Source organism: Neovison vison, chromosome 9 (genome assembly GCF_020171115.1).
Source record: "Neovison vison isolate M4711 chromosome 9, ASM_NN_V1, whole genome shotgun sequence".
Taxonomy (NCBI): domain Eukaryota; kingdom Metazoa; phylum Chordata; class Mammalia; order Carnivora; family Mustelidae; genus Neogale; species Neogale vison.
Window position 1 is genome coordinate 47218271 of NC_058099.1, and position 20879 is coordinate 47239149.

General features: G+C 42.5%; 1 protein-coding gene across 4 annotated transcripts in view; it reads left to right on the plus strand.

Annotated features, from left to right (window-relative positions):
* The window catches only part of LOC122917560 (cyclin-dependent kinase inhibitor 2A-like), a 28134-nt gene extending 11692 nt beyond the window's left edge, over positions 1 to 16442 (plus strand). For 2 of the 4 annotated variants that reach the window (XM_044265583.1, XM_044265582.1), the window contains exons 2-3: positions 13844 to 14150; positions 16304 to 16442. In XM_044265583.1, the coding sequence (XP_044121518.1) occupies positions 13847 to 14150; positions 16304 to 16329 (330 nt within the window). In that variant the 5' untranslated portion in view covers positions 13844 to 13846 and the 3' untranslated portion in view covers positions 16330 to 16442. Of the gene's footprint in view, positions 1 to 10196; positions 10398 to 13843; positions 14151 to 16303 lie in introns of those variants that run through there. The other 2 variants (XM_044265584.1, XM_044265581.1) reach the window with 2 other exon arrangements.
* Positions 16443 to 20879: the final 4437 nt, after the last annotated feature.

Below are 20879 nucleotides of genomic sequence, written 5' to 3' on the forward strand. Positions count from 1 at the left end.
TTTATTTATCTCATTCCTTTAAAAATTATGATACATGGGAACTATAATCAGGAAAGAATTATTTAAAAATCATGGAGTGACTTTGAAAGGACATGAAAGTCCAAATTTCTATCATTATATGTATTATTAACCACCAATACATCACTCAGAAACACAGTAGTTCCTGAAATGGAGATCCTGTCACCTTAGTCCAGGATTTGCCACCTGCTGGTGGGCAAAATTCTCAAAGAAAAGAAAACATTGCTCAGTTGCCCACCCCATACTCTACAAATCAATCAACAGGGAGACATATCAGGAAGAGTGTGGACCACTCAGACACAACTGCTGACCTTGAGTTCGAATTCCATCTCCTTGTGCATTGTTCCTTAAGCACTCTGGGCTTTTTTTTTTTTTTTTAAGATTTTATTTATTTATTTGACACACACAGAGATTACAAATAGGCAGGCAGAGAGAGAGGGGGAAGCAGGCTTCCTGCCAATCAGAGAGCCCCGATGCAAGGCTCCATCCCAGGACCCTCAGATCATGACCTGAGCCAAAGGCAGAGGCTCAATCCACTGAGCCACCCAGGTGCCCCTGGGCTTTTCTTTTCTGATCTATGAAGGAGGGATAATACTCTCTATCCTACAGGACAGTTTTGGGATTAGAATTGATATATGTAAAGCTGTTTAATGCTTGTCACATAGTTGGAGTTCAATAAATGGTAGCCATTGTGATTTTCTTGGTAATTGTGAATGAATTTCCTACTGTCCCTATTTCTCTTAATTATATGCCTTATTACTTATTTTATTCCTCAGGATGAGGCTAATTCTCAAAATCTGTGCAAGTAAATAAATTATACACACAAATACATAGTATAGATAGATGTACATATACACACAAACTATGTTAATGTTTTAGTTTTCTTAACTGGCCAAATAGCAACAGATAGATATAAGTAATTCACTTCAGAAACTTCTCAATATGCAAAAGCAGACATTTATAAAACAGCTGAATTCTGGAATGATTGTTTTCATGAGCTGCAAAGATTCCTCATTTCATAAGAACCCAATCTATAGATTCTTTTAACAGTTAACTCCCTACATGGATTTAAAGTCACATTTGTTTTGCACACAATTGGGAAAAGACATCTGCTATATAATATTTACTACACTTCTAAGCCGTCCTCAAAATAATCTTGGGAAGATGACAGATACTGCAGATTCTATACCCAGCTAATACTTTGGAAACTAAAGTTGAAAAATTGTGACTTACCTATAATTATGGATCAAGTTCATTATAAGTGAAGTCATTTTGAGTTTCGTGTTCCTTGACAAAGTCCTGTCTGAGCAAAAAGAGAAAAATTATAGTAATTCTGAGTGGATGGAGATGTCATGGAGTCCCTAAAAGAATGCCTTACTCATAGCAAATATTCAGTAGTTGTGCTATATTGAATTCAATTAGAGAATATTACAAGGGAGAAGGAAATATCTTCCATCTTGGGTCTTCCATAGATCCATCCTGGATCCCCTTTTCTCAGCAAACTTGTTGGAGGTCTGCTCTGTTTTCTCAGGGGTGTCGCTTTCATGTTAATGGTGCCTTTTCTTCTTGTGGCAAAATAAATAAAGGAAAACCTAGTCTTTAATTCTTTACCGTTTTTCGTGTAAGGAAAGCCTTGCTTCCCATTTAAAATATCCAGATTGGACACTGAAACCTCAGAATTCTTATGCAAGGGTTCTTCAAGGAAGGAGCATGTTTCTTGGTTGAACAGTAATCTTTTGAGGCACTGGCATTAATATACTAGCTTTGTAAATGGGGATATTGAAGCCAGTATAATGTATGGCCTGCTCAAGGAGATAGGTGGTAGAGCTAGGCCCGGGGCTCTCTTTTCCTTACATTATTAATTTCTTCTAAATTAAAGGGGCACATGACATTATTCTCCCATTGCCTTAGTCTTCAAATAATCCTGTCACACCCAGCATTCAATCCTAGAGCCCATCTCTAAAGACTTAACCCAGCTGTGTCCAGAAGCTCTTTTACGGAGCTTACCTTGCTCTGATAAGCTATTTCCTAAGAACCTCTCCTTAATAATGGGATCCTCTCCAGAACCTGAAATACAACATCTTTTCTCTGGTACCAAAGGTCTGAGGTGTCAGTTACCAGAGTACATTTTCCTTCTCCTCTATCTTGATGGTAGACTCCCCTCAAGAGCTCATCCCATTTCAAAAGCACCTTCCCCCTCCAAAGAAGCAAACATGTTCATGGTTGTTACCAATACACCCTCTTGACTAAGGACCCTACTTTTGCACACCCAGCTTAAAGCCAAGCGCCTGACATACAGTATCTGTCTTCAGTTACTCTTTGTCAAAGTTATGAATGATGGTTTTCAGAAAGGCAACTCTTGTTTAATAAATTTATCATATTCATTTAATTAATTAGAATGGCTAATGTATGCACATAGTACAAAATTCAAGCATTACAAGTTGCAGAATGTGAAAAAGAAAGTCTCAGGTCCATTCCAGTTCCTCATTTCTTTCCCCCACAGCTAACAGATTTTTCTGTATCTTTCCAGAGATGTTCTATGTATATTTTATTTTTAACCTCAAACTGTATTTTGGGCAACCATTTAATGGCAATATTAATATTGAATATGGTAAAGAGATACATGCTTTTAAACACAGCTTTTGTGTATGTTTCCCTGATATCATAACTTCAAGAAGTACAAAGAATAGAGCAAGATAGATCTCATTTTAAAGATATGGACATCGAAGCTAAAAATAGTCTTGAAGGAGTTCAGAGTCAAAAAAGCAGTTCACTAGTAGTACATCAGGACTGTCACTTGGTCTCAATTCAGAGCTACTTCTCCAACAACTTTTATTTTCCAAATAAAGTAATATTATATTATATGTTCTCACACAATGCATATCATACCTTGCCAATCCTGCAATGCCTTGTCAGAATCAGAACCCAATTTCAAGATATTACCTTCTCAAATATCTTTGTATCTCTTTCTGGTGATGTGTTAAAGTGATAGTCACATCTAGAATGACAATCTGAGCAGCCCCTTCCAGGCTCCTCTGAAGGCTTTTTTTTTTTTTTTTTTAAGATTTTATTTATTTGACAGAGAGACATAGCAAAAGAGGAAACACCAGCAGGGGGAGTGGGAGTGGGAGAAGAAGCAGGCTTCCCGACTAGCAGGGAGCCTGATGCGGGGATCCATCCCTGGACCCTGAGACCATGACCTGAGCCAAAGGCAGCCACTTAATGACTGAGCCACCCAGATGCCCCGAAGGCTATTTTTCCATTTTATTTTCCAACTTCTCCCCATACATCCCAGTGAATTCTTTTCTTTTCTTTTTTTTAAATTAATTTATTTATTTTCAGCATAACAGTATTCATTATTTTTTCACCACACCCAGTGCTCCATGAAATCCGTGCCCTCTATAATACCCACCACCTGGTACCCCCAACCTCCCACCCCCCCCGCCCCTTCAAACCCCTCAGATTGTTTTTCAGAGTCCATAGTCTCTCGTGATTCACCTCCCCTTCCAATTTACCCCAACTCCCTTCTCCTCTCTAACTCCCCATGTCCTCCATGCTATTTGTTATGCTCCACAAATAAGTGAAACCATATGATAATTGACTCTCTCTGCTTGACTTATTTCACTCAGCATAATCTCTTCCAGTCCCATCCATGTTGCTACAAAAGTTGGGTATTCGTCCTTTCTGATGGAGGCATAATACTCCATAGTGTATATGGACCACATCTTCCTTATCCGTTCGTCCGTTGAAGGGCATCTTGGTTCTTTCCATAGTTTGGCGACCGTGGCCATTTCAGTGAATTATTTTCAGTGTTCCCAAACTTCCCCACCCTTTCCACCAAATCCTTTGATTTGTAGGGTTACTGGGGCAGCACCATTGAGAGGCTTTCTTTAAGTAAAATAGGTTCTCTTGTTGTGTCATGATCTCCACCCTCAGCTGGGTTCTCCAGCCTAATGAAATATTTCTATAAATCCTACTCCTCATCACAGATATTCTAAATCTTCACCACTCTCACTTCCTTTTTTAAACGTAATTTTCATTTAAGTTCCAGTTAGTTAACATACAGTGTAATATTAGTTGCAGGTGTACATCTTAGCGATTCACTAATATTAATATTAGTTTTGCGTGTACATTTAGTGATCGTATGATTGCTTATATACAATACCTGGTGCCCATAACAACTGCCCTCCTTAATCCCCATCACCCGTTTCATCCATCCCCCACCGCCCTCCCCCTGGTAACCATCAGTTTGTTCTCTATACTTAAGAGTCTGTTTCTCTTGGTTTGACTCTCTTTTATTTCCCCTAAGATCATTTTTTTTGTTTCTTAAATTCCACATATGAGTGAAATATATGGTATTTGTCTTTCTCAGACCAACTTATTTCCCTTAGTGTAATACTCTCAAATTCCATCCACATCATTACAAATGCCAAGATTTCATTCTTTTTGATGGATGAGTAATATTCCAGTGTATGTGTCTGTCTGTGTGTCTTCTTTATCCATTCATCAGTTGCTGGACACTTGGCCTCTTTCCATAATTGGCTTTTGCAGATAACACCACTGTAAACATCAGGGTACATGTATCCCTTTGAATTAGAATTTTGTATTCTTTGGGTAAATACCTAGTAGTATGATTGCTGGATCAAAGGGTAATTCATCCTTTCTTTCTTTCTTTCTTTCTTTTCTTTTCTTTTTTTTTTTAAAGAGGAAGGGACAGAGGGAGAGAGAGAATCTCAAAGCAGACCCTGGAGCCCCATGCAGGGCTCAGTCTCACAGCCCTGAGATCATGAACTGAACTGAAATCAAGAGTCCGACATTTAACCAACTGAGCCACCCAGGCACCCCAGGGTAGCTCTATTTTTAACTTTTTGAGGAACCTCCATACTGTTTTCCAGAGCGGCTGCACCAGTTTGCATTCCCACCAACAGTGTAAGAGGGTTCCCCTTTCTCCACATCCTCACCAATACATGTTGTTTCTTGTGTTAATTTTAGCCATTTTGGGGTACCTGGGTGGCTCAGTCAGTTAAGCATCTGCCTTCAGCTCAGGTTATGATCCTGGGATCCAGGCACCAAGTCCCACATCAGGCTCCCTGCTCAGCAGGGAGTCTGCTTCTCTTGCCCTCTGCTCTTCTCTCTGTCAAATACATAAAATCTTTTTAAAATTTTTAGTCATTCTGACAGGTGTGAGATGATATCTCATTGTAGTTTTGATTTGCATTTCCGTGATGATGAATGATGTTGAGCATCTTTTCATGTGTCTGTTGGCCATCCATACGTCTTCTTTGGAGAAATGGCTATTCAAGTCTTCTGCCCATTTTTTAAGTGGATTATTTGGTTTTTTTGTTGGGGGGTAATTGCATTTGCTAAGTTCTTTATATATTTTGGATACTAGCCCTGATAAAGATATGCCATTTACTCTCACTTCCTAACCCACCATCTTATCCTCACTGCAAACAAGCCAGCCTCTTCGTTCATGAAAGGAAGTGCTTCAACTTCCTCCCTGCCCTGACCTTTTCTCCTTTCTCAAATCTAGCTATATCTTCTGTGTCCAAATTTATGACCACTCCCTGTGCCTTGTATTCCTTTTCTTCTTGACTTTTTAGGGACCTGGGGTCCTCAGAAACACCTTATCTTTCCTGGGTCCTTCTAGCTGTCCTTCTCTTCACCTGGCACCTTTCCTTGTGAGTGCTTAGGTTCTCTCCACTCTTCCACCTACCTCCTGTCACACTATATTGCTATGAACTATCAAGGCTAAGCTGGGGAAAAACAGTCCACATAGTGTCCCCACTTCCTTGCCATCCCATACATCCCTGGTTTTCCTTCTGGCAATCTGAACTGCCCTTCCCAGGCTCCTTTGAAAGGCTCTTTTTCCACGAGTTTATATCTCTAGCTTCTTACCATATTCCAGTGAATGATTTTCAGTGGTCCCAAATTTTATGCCTTTTCACATGCTCTCACCTCTGCTTGGAACATCTTTCTCCTCCTTTTATTGTCTTCTTACTCCTAGGCCTCTCTCCAAGGCTTGGGTCTGCTTTCAGCATCCATGCAGCCTCTGCCCAAGCCATCAGAAGTTTGGTTCCCTTTTCATTTTCTTGTGTCATCCTCTGCTTCCCTTTGCTCTTCAACACACATTACATGTAATGCCAATTTAATACCTACAACAACTGTTTGAAGCAAGTACTATTATTATCTCATGTATACGGATGGGAAAACAAACCTAGATGCAATAACTTTGCTCAAAGTTATAGAGCCTTAAATGAAAAGTACAGCTTTGAACTCAAGCAGCCCTACTCTAGAACCCATATGTTTAACACCCCACTGCCACCACGCCCCACCCTTAGCCTCTGAGTTTGTTGAATGAATGAACGAGTGTTACACTTTTTCTTAAAAAACAGATCAAAATTGAACTAAGTTAAAAATTCATAGCATAGATTTGCAAAACTGCCAAGGGAGCACAAACCTAAATAAGGTCATGACATTCTCAAGGAGGAGGAAAATTAAGTTTGGGAATGATAATATGGAACAAAGTTTAGGATTCATAAAGCTCTTTGGCTTCATCATCTCATTTAATCAACCTGTGAAATACATTATGAGTCCTGGGCAATCTGAGGCTGAAAAACCAGTACCAGGATCCTGGGATTTATATTTTATTTCTTCTAAGGTACTGGCCCTCAGGTCTGAGCTGATATGGAAGAGTAAGTTGGGAGTATGGTAGGTTCTTTAAAAGAAAAACCAAGAAAGTTTTACACTACTATTTTTTTTTAAAGATTTTTATTTATTTATCGGGGGGGGGGGGAGAGCGAGCACAGGCAGACAGAATGGCAGGCAGAGGCAGAGGGAGAAGCAGGCTCCCCGCCGAGCAAGGAGATCATGACCTGAGCCGAAGGCAGCTGCTCAACCAACTGAGCCACCCAGGCATCCCAAGTTTTACACTACTATTAACCACTTACTTACACAAGATTTCTAATGCAGTGTGGGATCAATTTCTAGAACTAAGGGGCTACACCCAAGGATGCCATAACCTTTTGGGAGCTCTACTGCAGGTGTCAGAGCTAGGATATACCTGTCTAAAACCTGTTGTTGAAAAAAGTCAGCCTCCATGTCTGTATATAATTCATCCAAGGGTGGTTTTATTTGGTTCCCTCATGCATTTCCTTCAACAACAGTAAATATATTGCATAAGCGTTTAATGAGTTCTCAAATAGGAATCAATAGGTGAGTTTTAGAAGAGCTTCTGAATTCTCTGAAAGTTATATTCAGAAATACATGTGCAGATAGGGTTGCCTCGGTGGCTCAGTCAGTCCAGCATCTGACTCTTGATTTCAGCTCAAATCATGATCTTAGGGTCATGAGATCAAGCACATCTCTCCTCAGCTCAACAAGGAAACTGCTTGAGATTCTCTCTCTCCCTCTCCCTGTGCCCCACCTCACCCTTTGCTTGCCTGTGCTGGAAGGAGCTCTTTCTCTCTAAAATAAACATATAAATCTTTTTAAAAATACATATGCAACTGAACACACTAGTTTAAAAAATTATGGCATACTTTATTTTTTGAGGAGACGGTCTATAGCTTCCAACAGATTATCAAAAACCTACTCCCCCTGCTCCAAGATTAAGAGCCATTATTTTAGTGATGGAAACTAATATTGATATGGGTCTTAAAGCCAGACACATTATAAGGGAAATCTGTTCCCTCCTTCCCAATACCACAACCACTATTTCCCCCTTCCCTGTCATACCATACCTTAAGCTATGTTAAAGAATTTTATGTTCTCAATCACAGTTTGAATTTCCATATATATGGTTCCAACATACCATTGTTGCCCAGATTACTGGGAGGTGTCTGGAAGAAAATGTAGAAAGTACAACAATTCGTATTTTTAGAACAGATTTTACATCCCATAAGTGTTTTAACTGGCATCATTTAATTTTCTTAAAGTAATCTCTAAGCCCAATGGGGGCTCAAACTCATAAGCTAGCAATCAACAATCATATTCTCTACCGACAGAGGCAGCCAGATGTCTCTTAAGTGGCATCATTTTATTTATTTATTTATTTTTAAAGATTTATTTATTTATTTGACAGACAGAGATCACAAGTAGGCTGAGAGGCAAGCAGAGAGAGAGAGGACGAATCAGGCTCCCTGATGAGCAGACAGCCTGATGCGGGGCTTGATCTCCGGACCTTGAGATCATGACCTGAGCTGAAGGCAGAGGCTTTAACCCACTGAGCCAACCAGGTGCCCCTCATTTTATTTTTTAAAAGGTTTTATTTATTTATTTGAAAGAGAGAGCACAAGCAAGCAGGGTGAGGGGCAGAGCAGGGTGAGGCAGACTCCCCACTAAGCAGAAAGCCCGACTGGACTTGGGGCTCTATCCCATGACCCTGGGATCATGACCTGAGCTGAGGGCAGACACTTAATTGGCTGAGCCACCCAGGTCCCCCAGTAGCTATCATTTTAAAACTCCATGTTTTGCTTAAACTAACAGCAACTGAAAGTGTTTTGGGGGCTTGAAGAGAAGTCAACCAGGGATTGAAACATAAATTTTGAGTAGACTGTGTTATCTTGTAAAGATTAAGCATGTGCTTTAGGCATCAGCAAAGCCTGAGCGATCCAATTTTTAAAAATAATATATTTTTAAAAATATATTAGCCACAGGAAAAACTAATAACCACAGGTAAAATTAGAACCATGCTGGATTTTCTTTTGCTCTTAGTTCTGTTGAACTTTTCATTAAATATGAGGGCGGTGGAGGTGTCCTTTATCTTTTCAGTGATTAGGGTCTTCTTGGCCTTCCCTTTCATATAATATTCATAATTCTATCCAAAGCATTTTATTCTCTGTGCCTCACAGCAAGACTATAAGAGAATCCTCAAAATATAAAATTTAAGAGCTAAGGTATTAGCTTAAGATGTGCACGCTGTTCTAAATATGTTCATCAATTCATTTAAAACTCACAACAGCCCAATGAAGTAGGGACGATTCGTAGCCTCCCATTTAATAACTAAGATAACTGTGAGGTTTTTCCAGTAGGAAAAAGAGATGGCGTGGTTGGGGGTGTGCGGGAGAGAAGCGGGAGTCTTTCCAATGGGGGAGCGCGCCTTTCCGCTGTTCTCCCGGGAGGCTCTGGACACGAAGTGAATATGAGAGACTCTGACTCACTAAGCAACTCTGTTTGTAGAGTTCTGAGCACCTTTTTTCTTGTCTAGAAGTAATTATTTATTAAGAGCGGAGTCTGTCAGCCCAATAACTCTCTCTCGCCAGCTTCCTATCTGCTTGTTGGCAGAAATCTCCATCATCTCTGTTAAAATAGACCTTATCTTCTCTGAACCAGCCCCTGTACAAAGCACTAGTACTGGGCATTGCACAAGTTTGGGAAACCTTCGCCTTCGTCATCCGTTTCACAGGGGTGTGTGTGTGTGTGTGTGTGTGTGTGTGTGTGTGTGTGTGTGTGTGTAGTGAGGACAGGCTGCTGGCAGGTGGGCAAACTCCCCCAAATGAATGTTTGAGCAAGAATTTTTAGCATGGTGGACTCAGCACGTGAACCTAGGTGTTGAACGGTAGAAGGCGGAGAGTTGTCTAAGAGTAGGGACGGCAGGGCCCAGATCACCAGGACTTTGCTGTTTCTCCTGATGAAAAGAGGAAGCAATGCTTCGCCTACGACATCAAACACCCTGGTTGGAAATAAGCGGTTAGGAATCCTGTGCGGCTTTCAAATGCGAGAGGTTGTGCAGGGGAGGAAGGAAACAGGAGAGCAAAGTCGCCTTAACCCACTGAACTCGCTCTGAAACCTCGAGCGAGTCTCAGCTGGGGGCAGGGGGAGCACAGCGCCGGGAGGAGGGCGGGCGACGCGGGCGGGGGCCACGGGGTGGGGGCGGCGGCGGCGGCGGGCCCCGGGCTCCCTCCCCCAACGGCCTTGTCACGCTCCCGGCGCCAGCCTCCCGGGCAAGCCCGGACATCAGAGGCCCCGCGTGGGGCGACTTCGGGCGGCGGGGCGGGCTTCACGTTCACAGCGAGTTCAGAGCGAAGGGCGCCGCCTCGGGGAAGCAGAACGGCGCTCTCCGAGTGGGAAGACTCCCGCAGGACTCCTCCAGGGGGCAAGAGTCTGGGGGTGGCTTCCGCCGGTCCCGGAGGTGGAGAGAGGAGGGGCGGGCTGGTCACGCGAGGCTGGGGCGGGCCACTGGCGCCCGAGTGCGGCGGAGGGGAGGGAAGGAGGGAAGGAGCCAGCCAGGGGGGCCCGCGCTGGGGAGCCGCATGGAGCCCTCCGCAGACAGGCTAGCCACGGCCGCAGCCCGGGGCCAGGCTGACGAGGTGCGGGCGCTGCTCGCGGCTGGGGTGCAGCCCAACGCTCTGAACCGCCAGGGTCGGAGCCCGATTCAGGTGGGTGAGCCAGCCGCCCTGCCGGAGGAGGGGGAAAGGCGGGCGACTTTGGAGCGCAAGGTTTGTAAGAGTCGGAACCAGGCCGGCGTTTCGATTCTCCGTGAAGGGGTGACTCCTTGGTGAGTTCTCAGGTGGACTTTGGAGCCGAGACCTCTCCGTGTCCACGTCCTGGGGGCTTAGGAAGCCACAGAGCAAAACGAGGAGGCACGTGGGGTTAAGATCCCTAGAGAGGTATGGAGATGGGGGGGGGGGCGGTGAACCTACTCGTGTTAATACAGTCCGAGGTATGTTCTTTATCTGATACACGGTTGCGAAAGTTTGCGGTAAAAAGCAAGATTTTAAAGAATGGAAGGTTTGTTTGGCCCACTAGCCCGGAACTCAAAGATCCCCGAAGGGAGCTGATCATCTGCCTTTGGTGGTGGGGGTGGGGGTGGGGGGGATTGCAATGGAAACCTTCTGCCGTGTAAATTGAATAAATACCAGTTGAAATTATCCAGAAGCAACTATATATTATTGTGTTTATTTTTACTTTAACCGAGTAAGGAAAATACATGCTTGTTCTAAGAATTTTGGTAACACAGATATATATGAAGAAAAACATTTGTGTGATCTTGCCTGAAATAATGTCAACTTAGTTACCATTTTGAAGGTATCTCCTATTATTTTTCTTATTTTTTACTTTCTTGCTATAGATTAACTTATTTGGGACAGAGTTTTCCATTCCTCACTGTTCAAAAATGTCGATTCTCCCCTCCTCACTTCAGTTGTGTGTAGGAGTGGAGGTGAGGGGGTGTTTATTATTTGTGGTGGTTGTTTGCCTTCACTAACTTCCTAAATCCAGGCTAAAAAAACGATTTCTTCTTGGCAGTCACCACCCTAGTTTTATTCCCAGTGTCGATAGTGATTTCTGATTCTGAAAAATTAAATGTATGTGAAACAAAGGCTTACTGCACAAATTCCAACATAACAAGACAAAGGAAAGTAACTGTACCTGCAACTTCACGGATTTCACAAGTCAACCTTCCCTTTCCTGAAACTATGCTACATAGGATAAATTTTATACTTTAAAATACAGATATAAAAATAAACCAAAATGCCTTAAAGTCTGAGATTATTTGGGATTTAAAGTGTGAAAAGATTTTGAGAGGAGAGAGATCGTGTGATGGTAGAAGAAAAGCATGAGTCCTTTAAAAAGAATGCATGCATGATTCCTAATTTCCCTAAAATTTTGCTTGGTGACTGAGAGTTTAACCTTGAAGTTCTGGAATATGTTAGAAGAGACTTCATGTGTTTAAATACAAAAAGAAAAAAAAAAGAGAATTGGATAATTAGTTTTAACAATTTTTTTTTAAACTAGGGAAGATAAGAACATAGAGAAAAGGGGTCATGATTTTGGTTTAGAATCCTAACCAAACTTGTGTTTAATATAAAACTAATTAGTTCATAGAAAATTTTAATAAAGGTTAATATCTTACCAAATGGATTTAAGCACTCTACAAAAATTCATTTAATTGATTTTTTTCTTTTTGCTTTGGATTGCTATTAAAATATTTAAATGTTAGGTTTCCTTTCATACTTCAATACTGCAAAAATATAATGAAAACCTGTAAAATCAGTTAAATGATGAAGTATTTCATTGGATTCAAAAAATGTTTCATCTATTATATTTTCATCTGCATTATACATAGACATGGAGGTTGACTTCTAAGAAGAGATTTTAGACATGAGTTTTCTAACTCTGGCACTTGCCTTACAGCTCCCAAGATTATGGCATCCTTGGGTGTGGTCCCTTTGTTCTAGAAACTGACACCATAATCTATTAGAAGTCTTGCATAAATAAGTAATGGACTAAGTTTTTCTTTTAAAACACTGAATTGTTCTAACCCACCGCAAGTTTTTATTTTTGTAGCTGTAATTTGGTTCACTTATATTTTCTATCTTTTTGAAAATTAAATCAGTTTCACTTTCTCCAGGACAAGAATCAACCACTATAGTATAACTTAATATGTTTCCTTGGTTTAGAGAAATTAAATAATTCATGTTTAATGTAGAATGTAGTTAAAAATAAGGAATTTTTCTTTATACAGTCACTGTTGTCTAGCTAATATCTAATAATGGTTGACCTAAAAAGAATTGTCTTTACTCTCCACCATGCAACACTCAAATCTTAAGGTTGCTGTGATTGTGGATACTATTTAAAAATTCCCTTTGGTAATGACTTTGTTTCAAAGACGATTTATGAACAAAATGAGGGGAGCATCTCCTGTTTGATCTCAGAGTTAAACTTGGGAAGTTTCTTAGTTTCCTATTTCTGCTGTAACAAATTACCACAACTTTCGTGTCTCAAACCAACATAAATTTATCATCTTATAGTTCTGGAGGTCAATAGTCTAAAATGGATCCATAGGGCTGCATTTTTTTTTCTTTGAAGTTCTAGAGGGAAATCTGTTTCCCTGTCTTTTCCAACTTCTAGTGACCATCAGCATTCCTTGGCCCATGGCCCCTGCATCTTCTCTCTGACCTCCATTCTTAGTTCTTTTTTCTGTAACCTTCTTATAAGGAAACTTATGATTACATTGGGCCCATCCTGACAATTCACATTAATCTTCTTCAAAATACTTAATTTAATTACACCTGCCAAGTCTCTTTTCCCATGTAAGGTAATATAGTCACAGCTTTCAAGTGTGAGTTAGTAGACTTCTTTGAGAGCATCATTTAGCTTACCACAAGAAGGAATTTGGGGGCTGGTCAGAATTCAACGTTTTGGGAAGCTAAGTGTAAATTAAAAATTTTATAAGAATTTAAAGATCTGTTGTTGTTTTCATTTTCACTTTTTAACATTTACCATGTTCTGGGCTTGGATATACAGCAGAAAACCATATATAATCTCTGGGCCTTACATAATTTTGTATCAAAATGAGAGGGGAAATACAGGAGGTTAGGCTTAGAAGCCAGTTTGTCTCTCACCCTTTTGTTATTGTCTTTGACTCTGGCAATGTTGTGTGTGTGGCTGGAACTCCGCAAAAGTTTGGAGGATATAATGGAATTCAGTGTGTAGAGAAAAATGGAATCAGTAGAACTGGCTAAGGGAGTTGGTAACTGAAAGCAAATAGAGTAACTAGATACCTGTGGCTTGTACTGGGCATCTGCACGGCGTGGAGGCTTCACAAATAGCTTCTTTATTCTTTTTTTTTTAAGATTTTATTTATTTATTTATTTGATATAGAGAGAGATCACAAGTAGGCAGAGCAGCAGGCAGAGAGAGAGGGGGAAGCAGGTTCCCTGCTGAGCAGAGAGCCCTATGCGGTTCTTGATTCCTGGACCCTGAGATAATGACCTGGGCAGAAGGCAGAGGCTTAACCCACTGAGCCACTCAGGCACCCTAGCTTCTTTTTTCTTGCCCCTGCCACCCGTCCCTGCCCTGACCACTCTGCTCTCTCTGGCAGGTCATGATGATGGGCAGCACCCGGGTGGCCGAGCTGCTGCTGCTCCACGGCGCCGATCCCAACTGCGCGGACCCCGTCACTCTCACCCGACCTGTGCACGACGCGGCCTGGGAGGGCTTCCTGGACACGCTCGTCGTGTTGCACCGAGCCGGGGCGCGGCTGGACGTGCGAGATGCCTGGGGCCGCCTGCCCGTGGACCTGGCTGAGGAGCGGGGCCACCGCGCTGTCGCCCAGTACCTGGGCGCAGCTGCGGGGGCCACCGAAGGTGGTAGCCACTCCCATACGGAGGTTACGGAAGGTCCTGCAGGTGAGGTGGCAGATTTAAGAGTTGAAACTCAGAGAGCTTCTGCAGCCCACTGCACACTTCTTTTTCAGAAAAGAACCTTGGCTCCGGGAGAGCAAGGTCTTGGGTCTCGCCTCAGCTCTCACGCTGCCACCTTGTAAGACAATTCCACTGTCCCAAAGGACTGCCTCGCTTGGGTTGCGGACAGGAAATGCCTAGATGGATCCACAAGTTTAAGCCTATCCCACAAACCGTGCCCCTATTCCCGCAAACACTCACAGTCTCCCGAGCTCAAGCCCTAGACTGTGTAATATTGACGACTCAGGAGGCTAGGGTCTAGTGGCCCCTCTTCCTCCAAATTAGCAGGCAGCAGCATCCATTCAGCTACCCTCGGTTTCCACATTAGCATACCCAGGTAGCTGGACCAACCCCACAAGCATTTGCACGTGGCATCGTCTGGCAGAAACCCATCGCCCCCAATTTGACTAAATCTGACCCTCTACTCTATGCGGTGGTGTTTTCCACAGCTGCCCAAGGGAGAGTCCTCTCCAACCCTGGCAGTCTGTACACGGGGATTTGCTACATTCTCTGAGAAAGACCCTCTCTTGGGCTTTATCTTCTCTTCGAGAGAGATCGCTGAGAAAGGGAGATGGCCATGTGATCCTCTTTGCCTTCTTCTACAACCACAAAGCCGCCTTCTTCTCTTGCCGCACCGCTTCTCCACCTCCACTCCTACTTGCCCGAAATACCAACTTTACTGATTTTTTCTGAAAGGAGAACTATTTTATATATGTGAAATTAACATGATATTTAAGGTAAACCGTGACTTTGAAGATTCCAAGATCAATCCCATTTAGGCTCAGAACTGGGGCACTAGACCCTCTGGGCCTTAGTGGGGCCTGAGAATTCACAGAGGAGAAGCTCGCTCTGAACCCTAGACCAGAGATGCAGCGAGTTTTGCGCTTTCGGCGTGGGAAGTTCGACCTCCTTTGGCCTGCCCACCCTCCCTCTCCACCAACCGCAGTTCGCGTCGGAACACAGCGCAGGGCAAGGAACCAATCATAGCGCCGGTTGCGCGGAGCAAGAAGGGGAGGAGCTGAAGAGCGGAGAAGGATTGGAGGACTAACTGGGCCGTAGGCAGAGAGAGTAACCCTTTATAAGCAAAACTAGGAGATCTGACCCAAGCACACAAGTCCTTCCACTCCTTTCTTCCTCCCCTCCCCTCCCTCCCTCCTTCCTCCGCTTTATCCAACTACATAATCAGCTCCATTTTAGATGGGACTTAAAGTAAATGAGACAAAACAGGAGTCCTGCCCTCATAGAGCTTACATTCTGGGAAACCTACTTTAAGCAATAAACGTATTTTCAGAGATTTAGTTTGTTAAGACCAATGTGACGGATACGAGTGAAGCCTGATCGGGAAGAGGGGCTCAGAGTGTCAGAGAGCCTGAATGATGAAAAGAGATTCGCTACTGGAAGCCTACACACTCTCAAGGGCAAAGCCTGGCGGTTTGGGAGGACAAAAAGGAGGGCTGGAGGTGCACGCAGCGCCATCAGAGAGGAAGGTCAAAGAAAGGATGTTGGGTCCAAAGGTGGATTTTGTTTGAGAAACTTTAGAAAGCCATTAGCGGGTTCGGGCGGAGGACCCTGGGGGGAAAGACGACAGGACTGGAGCCCAATGTTCCTGTACTGCCCCGCTCCTCGGGCGCCTCAGGGACCCCCAGCTTACGCGTGTCGCTGAGTCGCTCCGCGCCAGGTGCTAGAGACGCCTGCCCATAGGCGCAAAGCCAGGCGGCATTTTCATGGCCGGCGCCTGGCACTGAGTGTGGCATGCCCTAGGCACGCCTTATTATACCTGGGTTTCCCTGTCGCCGGCCCCGCGTGGCCGCGCCCAGCCTGCCCGCGCCTGGCGGGCTCGGAGCTCGGCGAGCTTCGCCAGCCGCGCAGTGGATGCGATGCGTTATTGGCGGGGCTGGGGAGGCGGGCGGCTGGCAAGGTCCAGCCTTCATGGACAGACCTGTGCTGAGGGGTGGTAGACCTGGATTAGAGGCCAGCGAAGCCGGCTGAGAACCTTGCTCATAAGCGTCGGAATACCGGGTGGGGGAGACCAAGAGGGGAAGGAGGGATAGGTCGCACTTTCTAGTTTCTAATGTGTTTTTTCTTTCTGCCATCTGCAGACAGCCAGGACTTCAAGAATGATTGAGATCTAAAGACACCTCAAAAACGGTCTGATCTTCAATCAATCAAAGTGAATTATCCCACCCCACCCTTGCTGGCTTTAATTGGCATTTATCAAATAAAGCTTTTTAAACTGTAGACTGCTTCAGATAAATCTGCCTAATTCGCTCCCTAAATTTCCATTTGTATTTCCATTTATACATTGTTATAAAAGGAAAAAAATCACTGTTTCTGCCTTTTTATTATTGGGCTGGAATCTTCTGGAACAAGTCCTTTTTTTTTTTTTTTTTAAAGATCTCACTTATCTATTTGACAGAGATCCCAAGTAGGAAGAGAGGCGGCGGGGGGGGGGGCAGGATCCCCACCAAGCGGAGAGCTCGATGCGGGGGTTTGATCCCAGAGCCCTGAGATCATGACCTGAGCCCAAGGCTGAGGCTTTAACCCACTGAGCCACCCAGGCGCCCCTGGAACAAGTCCTTTAGGCCTCTGTGGGCAGTTCCTCTTTCCAGCCTCGCACCCCGCAGGACACTGTTGTTAACAGACATTTAGCGAACTACGGATCCGAAACTTAAATGGGTTACATGGCCTTTCCTGTGTCAAACGGCCATCAAGTGGTAGTGCCAAGGTTCACTTTAAAAAAAAAAGAAAAGAAAAGAAAAGGTGTTATTTTGTTTACTCATTTATTCAGCCAACATTTATGGAGCACCCCTTATGGAACCTCACCAGGAGGAGGGAGGAGAAAGACATCAATTAACACATGACTACACATTTTAACACCAGTTTCACTGATTGGAAGCTAGTATTTTTTCCCCAAAAGACACATGTAGGCTGCAGTAAGAGTACACAGCATGGACTGTTATGACTTCTGGATTTCAGATGATAAAATGTCAAGAGCTGGGTCTTAAGATGGATGAAATGGGGTAAAAATTTGGTGAAGAGAAACTCTATGGAGACCTCAGACTGACAGGCTCACACTACTTACCTGGCTGTAGGAGCTGAGCCTCTCAAGGTTTGGGATATTTTGCCCTAAGCTCTGCAGCAAGCATGTGACAGAGCCAGCACAGCGTGGTCCACAACCACAGAGCCAGGCTCTGCAGCCTGCTTGGGGGTTTGACTAACTGCCCCCAACCATGTCCAGTCCAGCTTTTGTAAACTCCCCCACAGTGGCTCCAGAGGGCTGTGAAGTAGCTACTGAATACCACCCAAACCAAAAGCAGCTCCAGCTTCTCTACCACAACAGGGAGAGAGACATGGCTCCAACTTCAGCTGAGAACCAGCTGAGGTCATGCTGCCTCCTCTGCAGTAGAGGTACCATAACTCCATGACTTATTTTTCAAGGTGCAATTCATATAACATAAAATTAACAATTTTAAACTGTACAATTTGGTGGCATTTAACAAACTCACAATGTTGTGCAGCCATCACCATTTATCTAGTTCCAAAACATTTCGATCACTTCCAAAGGAGACCCTACACCTGTTAAGCATATTCATTAAATCCTCTCTGTCCTCAAGACCTGGGCACCACTAATCTTTTTTCTCTATGGATTTATCTATTCTGGACATTTCATATAAGTGGAAGCATACAATATGTTGCCTTTTGTGTCTGGCTTCTTTCATTTAGCGTAATGTGTTTGCTGTTCTTCCATGTTGTAGCATGTACCAGGACTTCATTCCTTTTTATGGCTGACTAGTATTCCATTACTTACTTCATCTCATAATGAATATTTGGGTCATTTCCACCTTTTAGCTGTTGTGACCAGTACTATATTCATATACAAGTGTTTGTTTGAATACTTGTTTTCAATTATTTGGGGCATATCCCTAGGAGCAGAATGACTGGCTCATGTAATAGTACTGTGCTTAACTTTTTGAGGAACTGTGAAACTGTTTTCCACAGGAGCTGCACCATTAAATATTCCCACAACAATATACCAAGGTTCCAATACCTCCATATCCTCAATAACATTTGTTATTTTGTTGTTGTTGGGTTTTGTTTTTGTTTTTGTTTTTTTTTACGAAGCCATTCTAGTGGGTATAAAGTGGGATCTAATTGTGGGTTTAATTTGCATTTCTTTAATGACCATAGATGTTGAACATCTTTTCATGTGTTTATTGGTCATTCACATATTTTCTCAGGAGAAATGTCTACTCAAGTCCTTTACCCATTTTTAAATTGAGTTGTTTTTCTTTTTGTTCTTAAGTTGTAAGTGTTCTTTGTATATTATGGATATTAGACCTTTATCAAACATATGATTTATAAATATTTTCTCTCATTCTATGTGCTGTCATTTCACTTTCTTGATAGTGTCCTTTGATGCACAAAAAACTTTAATTTTGATTGAGTATGTATGTATGAGGTAGAACTCTAACTTCATTCTTTTTCACATGGATATCCAATTGTCCTAGCACCATTTGTTAAAGAAGCTATTCTTTGCCAATTGAATGATCTAGGAGCCTTGTCAAAAATCAAATGCTATAGAGGTATTATTGGCTTATATCTAGACTCTCAGTTCTATTCCATGAAATGTATGTCTGTCTTTATATCAGTTCTACACTATTTTACTTTAGCTTTCTAGTATGCTTTGAAAAGGAGAACTGTGAGTACTCCAACTTTGTTCTTTTTCAAAATTATTTTAATCCGTTTTAAGCTTGTATCTAGGGTCCCTTGCAATTCTATATACATTTATGGATCAGGTTTCCCATTTCTACCAAAAAAAAAAAAAAAGGTCACTGGATTTTCATGGAGACTGCATTGTATGTGTAGATCATTTTGGGTTTTCCATCTTTCAATATTAAGTCTTCCAAGTCATGAACATAGGATGTTTTCCCATTCATTTAGTCTTTAATTCCAGCAATGTTTCATATTTTCAGTGCACAGGTATTGCACGTTTGGTTAAATTTATTCCTATTTTATTCTTTTTGATGGTACTGAAAACTGAATTGTTTTCTTAATCTTTTTGGATGGTTCATTGCTAATGTATAGAAATACAATTGATTCTGGAGTGTTGGTCTTTTATCCTGCAGTCTCACTAAAACTGCTTATTAACCCTAATAGTTTTTTAGTGGATTCTTTAGGATATTCTACATAGAAGATCATGATACCTGCAAAGAAAGAGAGATTTACTTATTTCTTTCCAATGTGGAAGCCTCATTTCTTTTTTTCCTTGCCTGATTTCTCAGGTTTAAAACTTTCAGGATAATGTTGCTTGTAAAACTTTGAACAGAAGAAACAAAAGCAGGCAGGCATTCTTTTCTTGTTGCCTGATATTAGCAGGAAATCTCTATCTTTCATCATTATGATGTTAGCCTACAGTTTTTTCAAAAGTGCCCTTAATCAGATTGAACAAATTCTGTTCATTCTTATTTTGTTGAATTTTTTTTTAATCACGAAAGAGTGTTGGATTTTCTCAAATTCTTTTTCTGTATTGACATGATGGTATTTTTTTCTTCATTCTATTAATATATTACATTGATTGACCTCTATATGTAAAAGCCTTGCATTTCTGGGATAAATTTCACTTGATCATGGTGTGTAATTATTTTAACATTCTGTTGGGTTTGGTTTGCAAAGACTTTGTTAAGGGTTTTTTTTTTTTTTTTAAATCTATATTCACAAGGGATATTGGTCTGTAGCTTTCTTTTCTTGTAATGTTTTCGCCCAGTTTTGGTATCAGGGTAATGTTGGCCCCATCAAATGAGTTAGGAATTGTTCAATATTCTATTTCTTAGGAGAGCTAGAGAAGGACTGGTGTTAACTGTTCTTTAAACATTTGATACAAGTCACTAGTGAAGCCATCTGGTCCTGGACTTTTCTTCAGTCAGGAAGTTTTGAGGACTGATTCAATCTTTTGTTATAAGTCTGTTCGCATTCCCCCCCCCTTTTTTTCTTTGAGTTTAGGTAGGTTGTGTGTTTCTAAGGAATTTGTCTGTTTTATTTAGGTTTGTTAGCATTCATTGTTCATAGTTTTATGATCTCTTTTATTCCTTTAAGATTGCTAGTGATGTACTCATTATGCTGTGTATAAGTCCTCTCTTTCTTGATCAAGAGTTCCTTGCTTGCTGCAAACCTGCAACTACTTTCTAGAGTTCCCACAAAGTCAATTCTGACGCTGATCTTTTTGGTGCTTCTGTTTAAGGATGGGCTCTTGGCGCTTCCAACCCTTCTATCTGCACTGATGTCACTTCTATTTTTTGTTTTCTATTAGAGTATAAAGGCCAACTGCTTCTGATCCGCCAAGTTCCTTCCCCCATACCCCGCCTGTGATTCAGTGCCCCACTACTGACCTTACCACCATGTGGGTATCTGTCCCTCACCACTTCTCTGAATATATCTAGCTCTGATACTAAGCTATGTCCCTTCAAATGTTTCCCACATTTCCTTCTCCTCTCCACCCCTCTCCGGATTGTGGGAGCTCACTCCTCCTTACTCAACTGTCCTGCGCGTGCGTGCGCGTCCGCCAGTCCCCACACCCACACCCACACACTCACACACAGTCACTCTCCTACCCTTAGCCAGCAGGCTCCGCTGTGGCGTGGGCACCTCAGGAACTGCACTGGCGCCTACTTGGAAGCC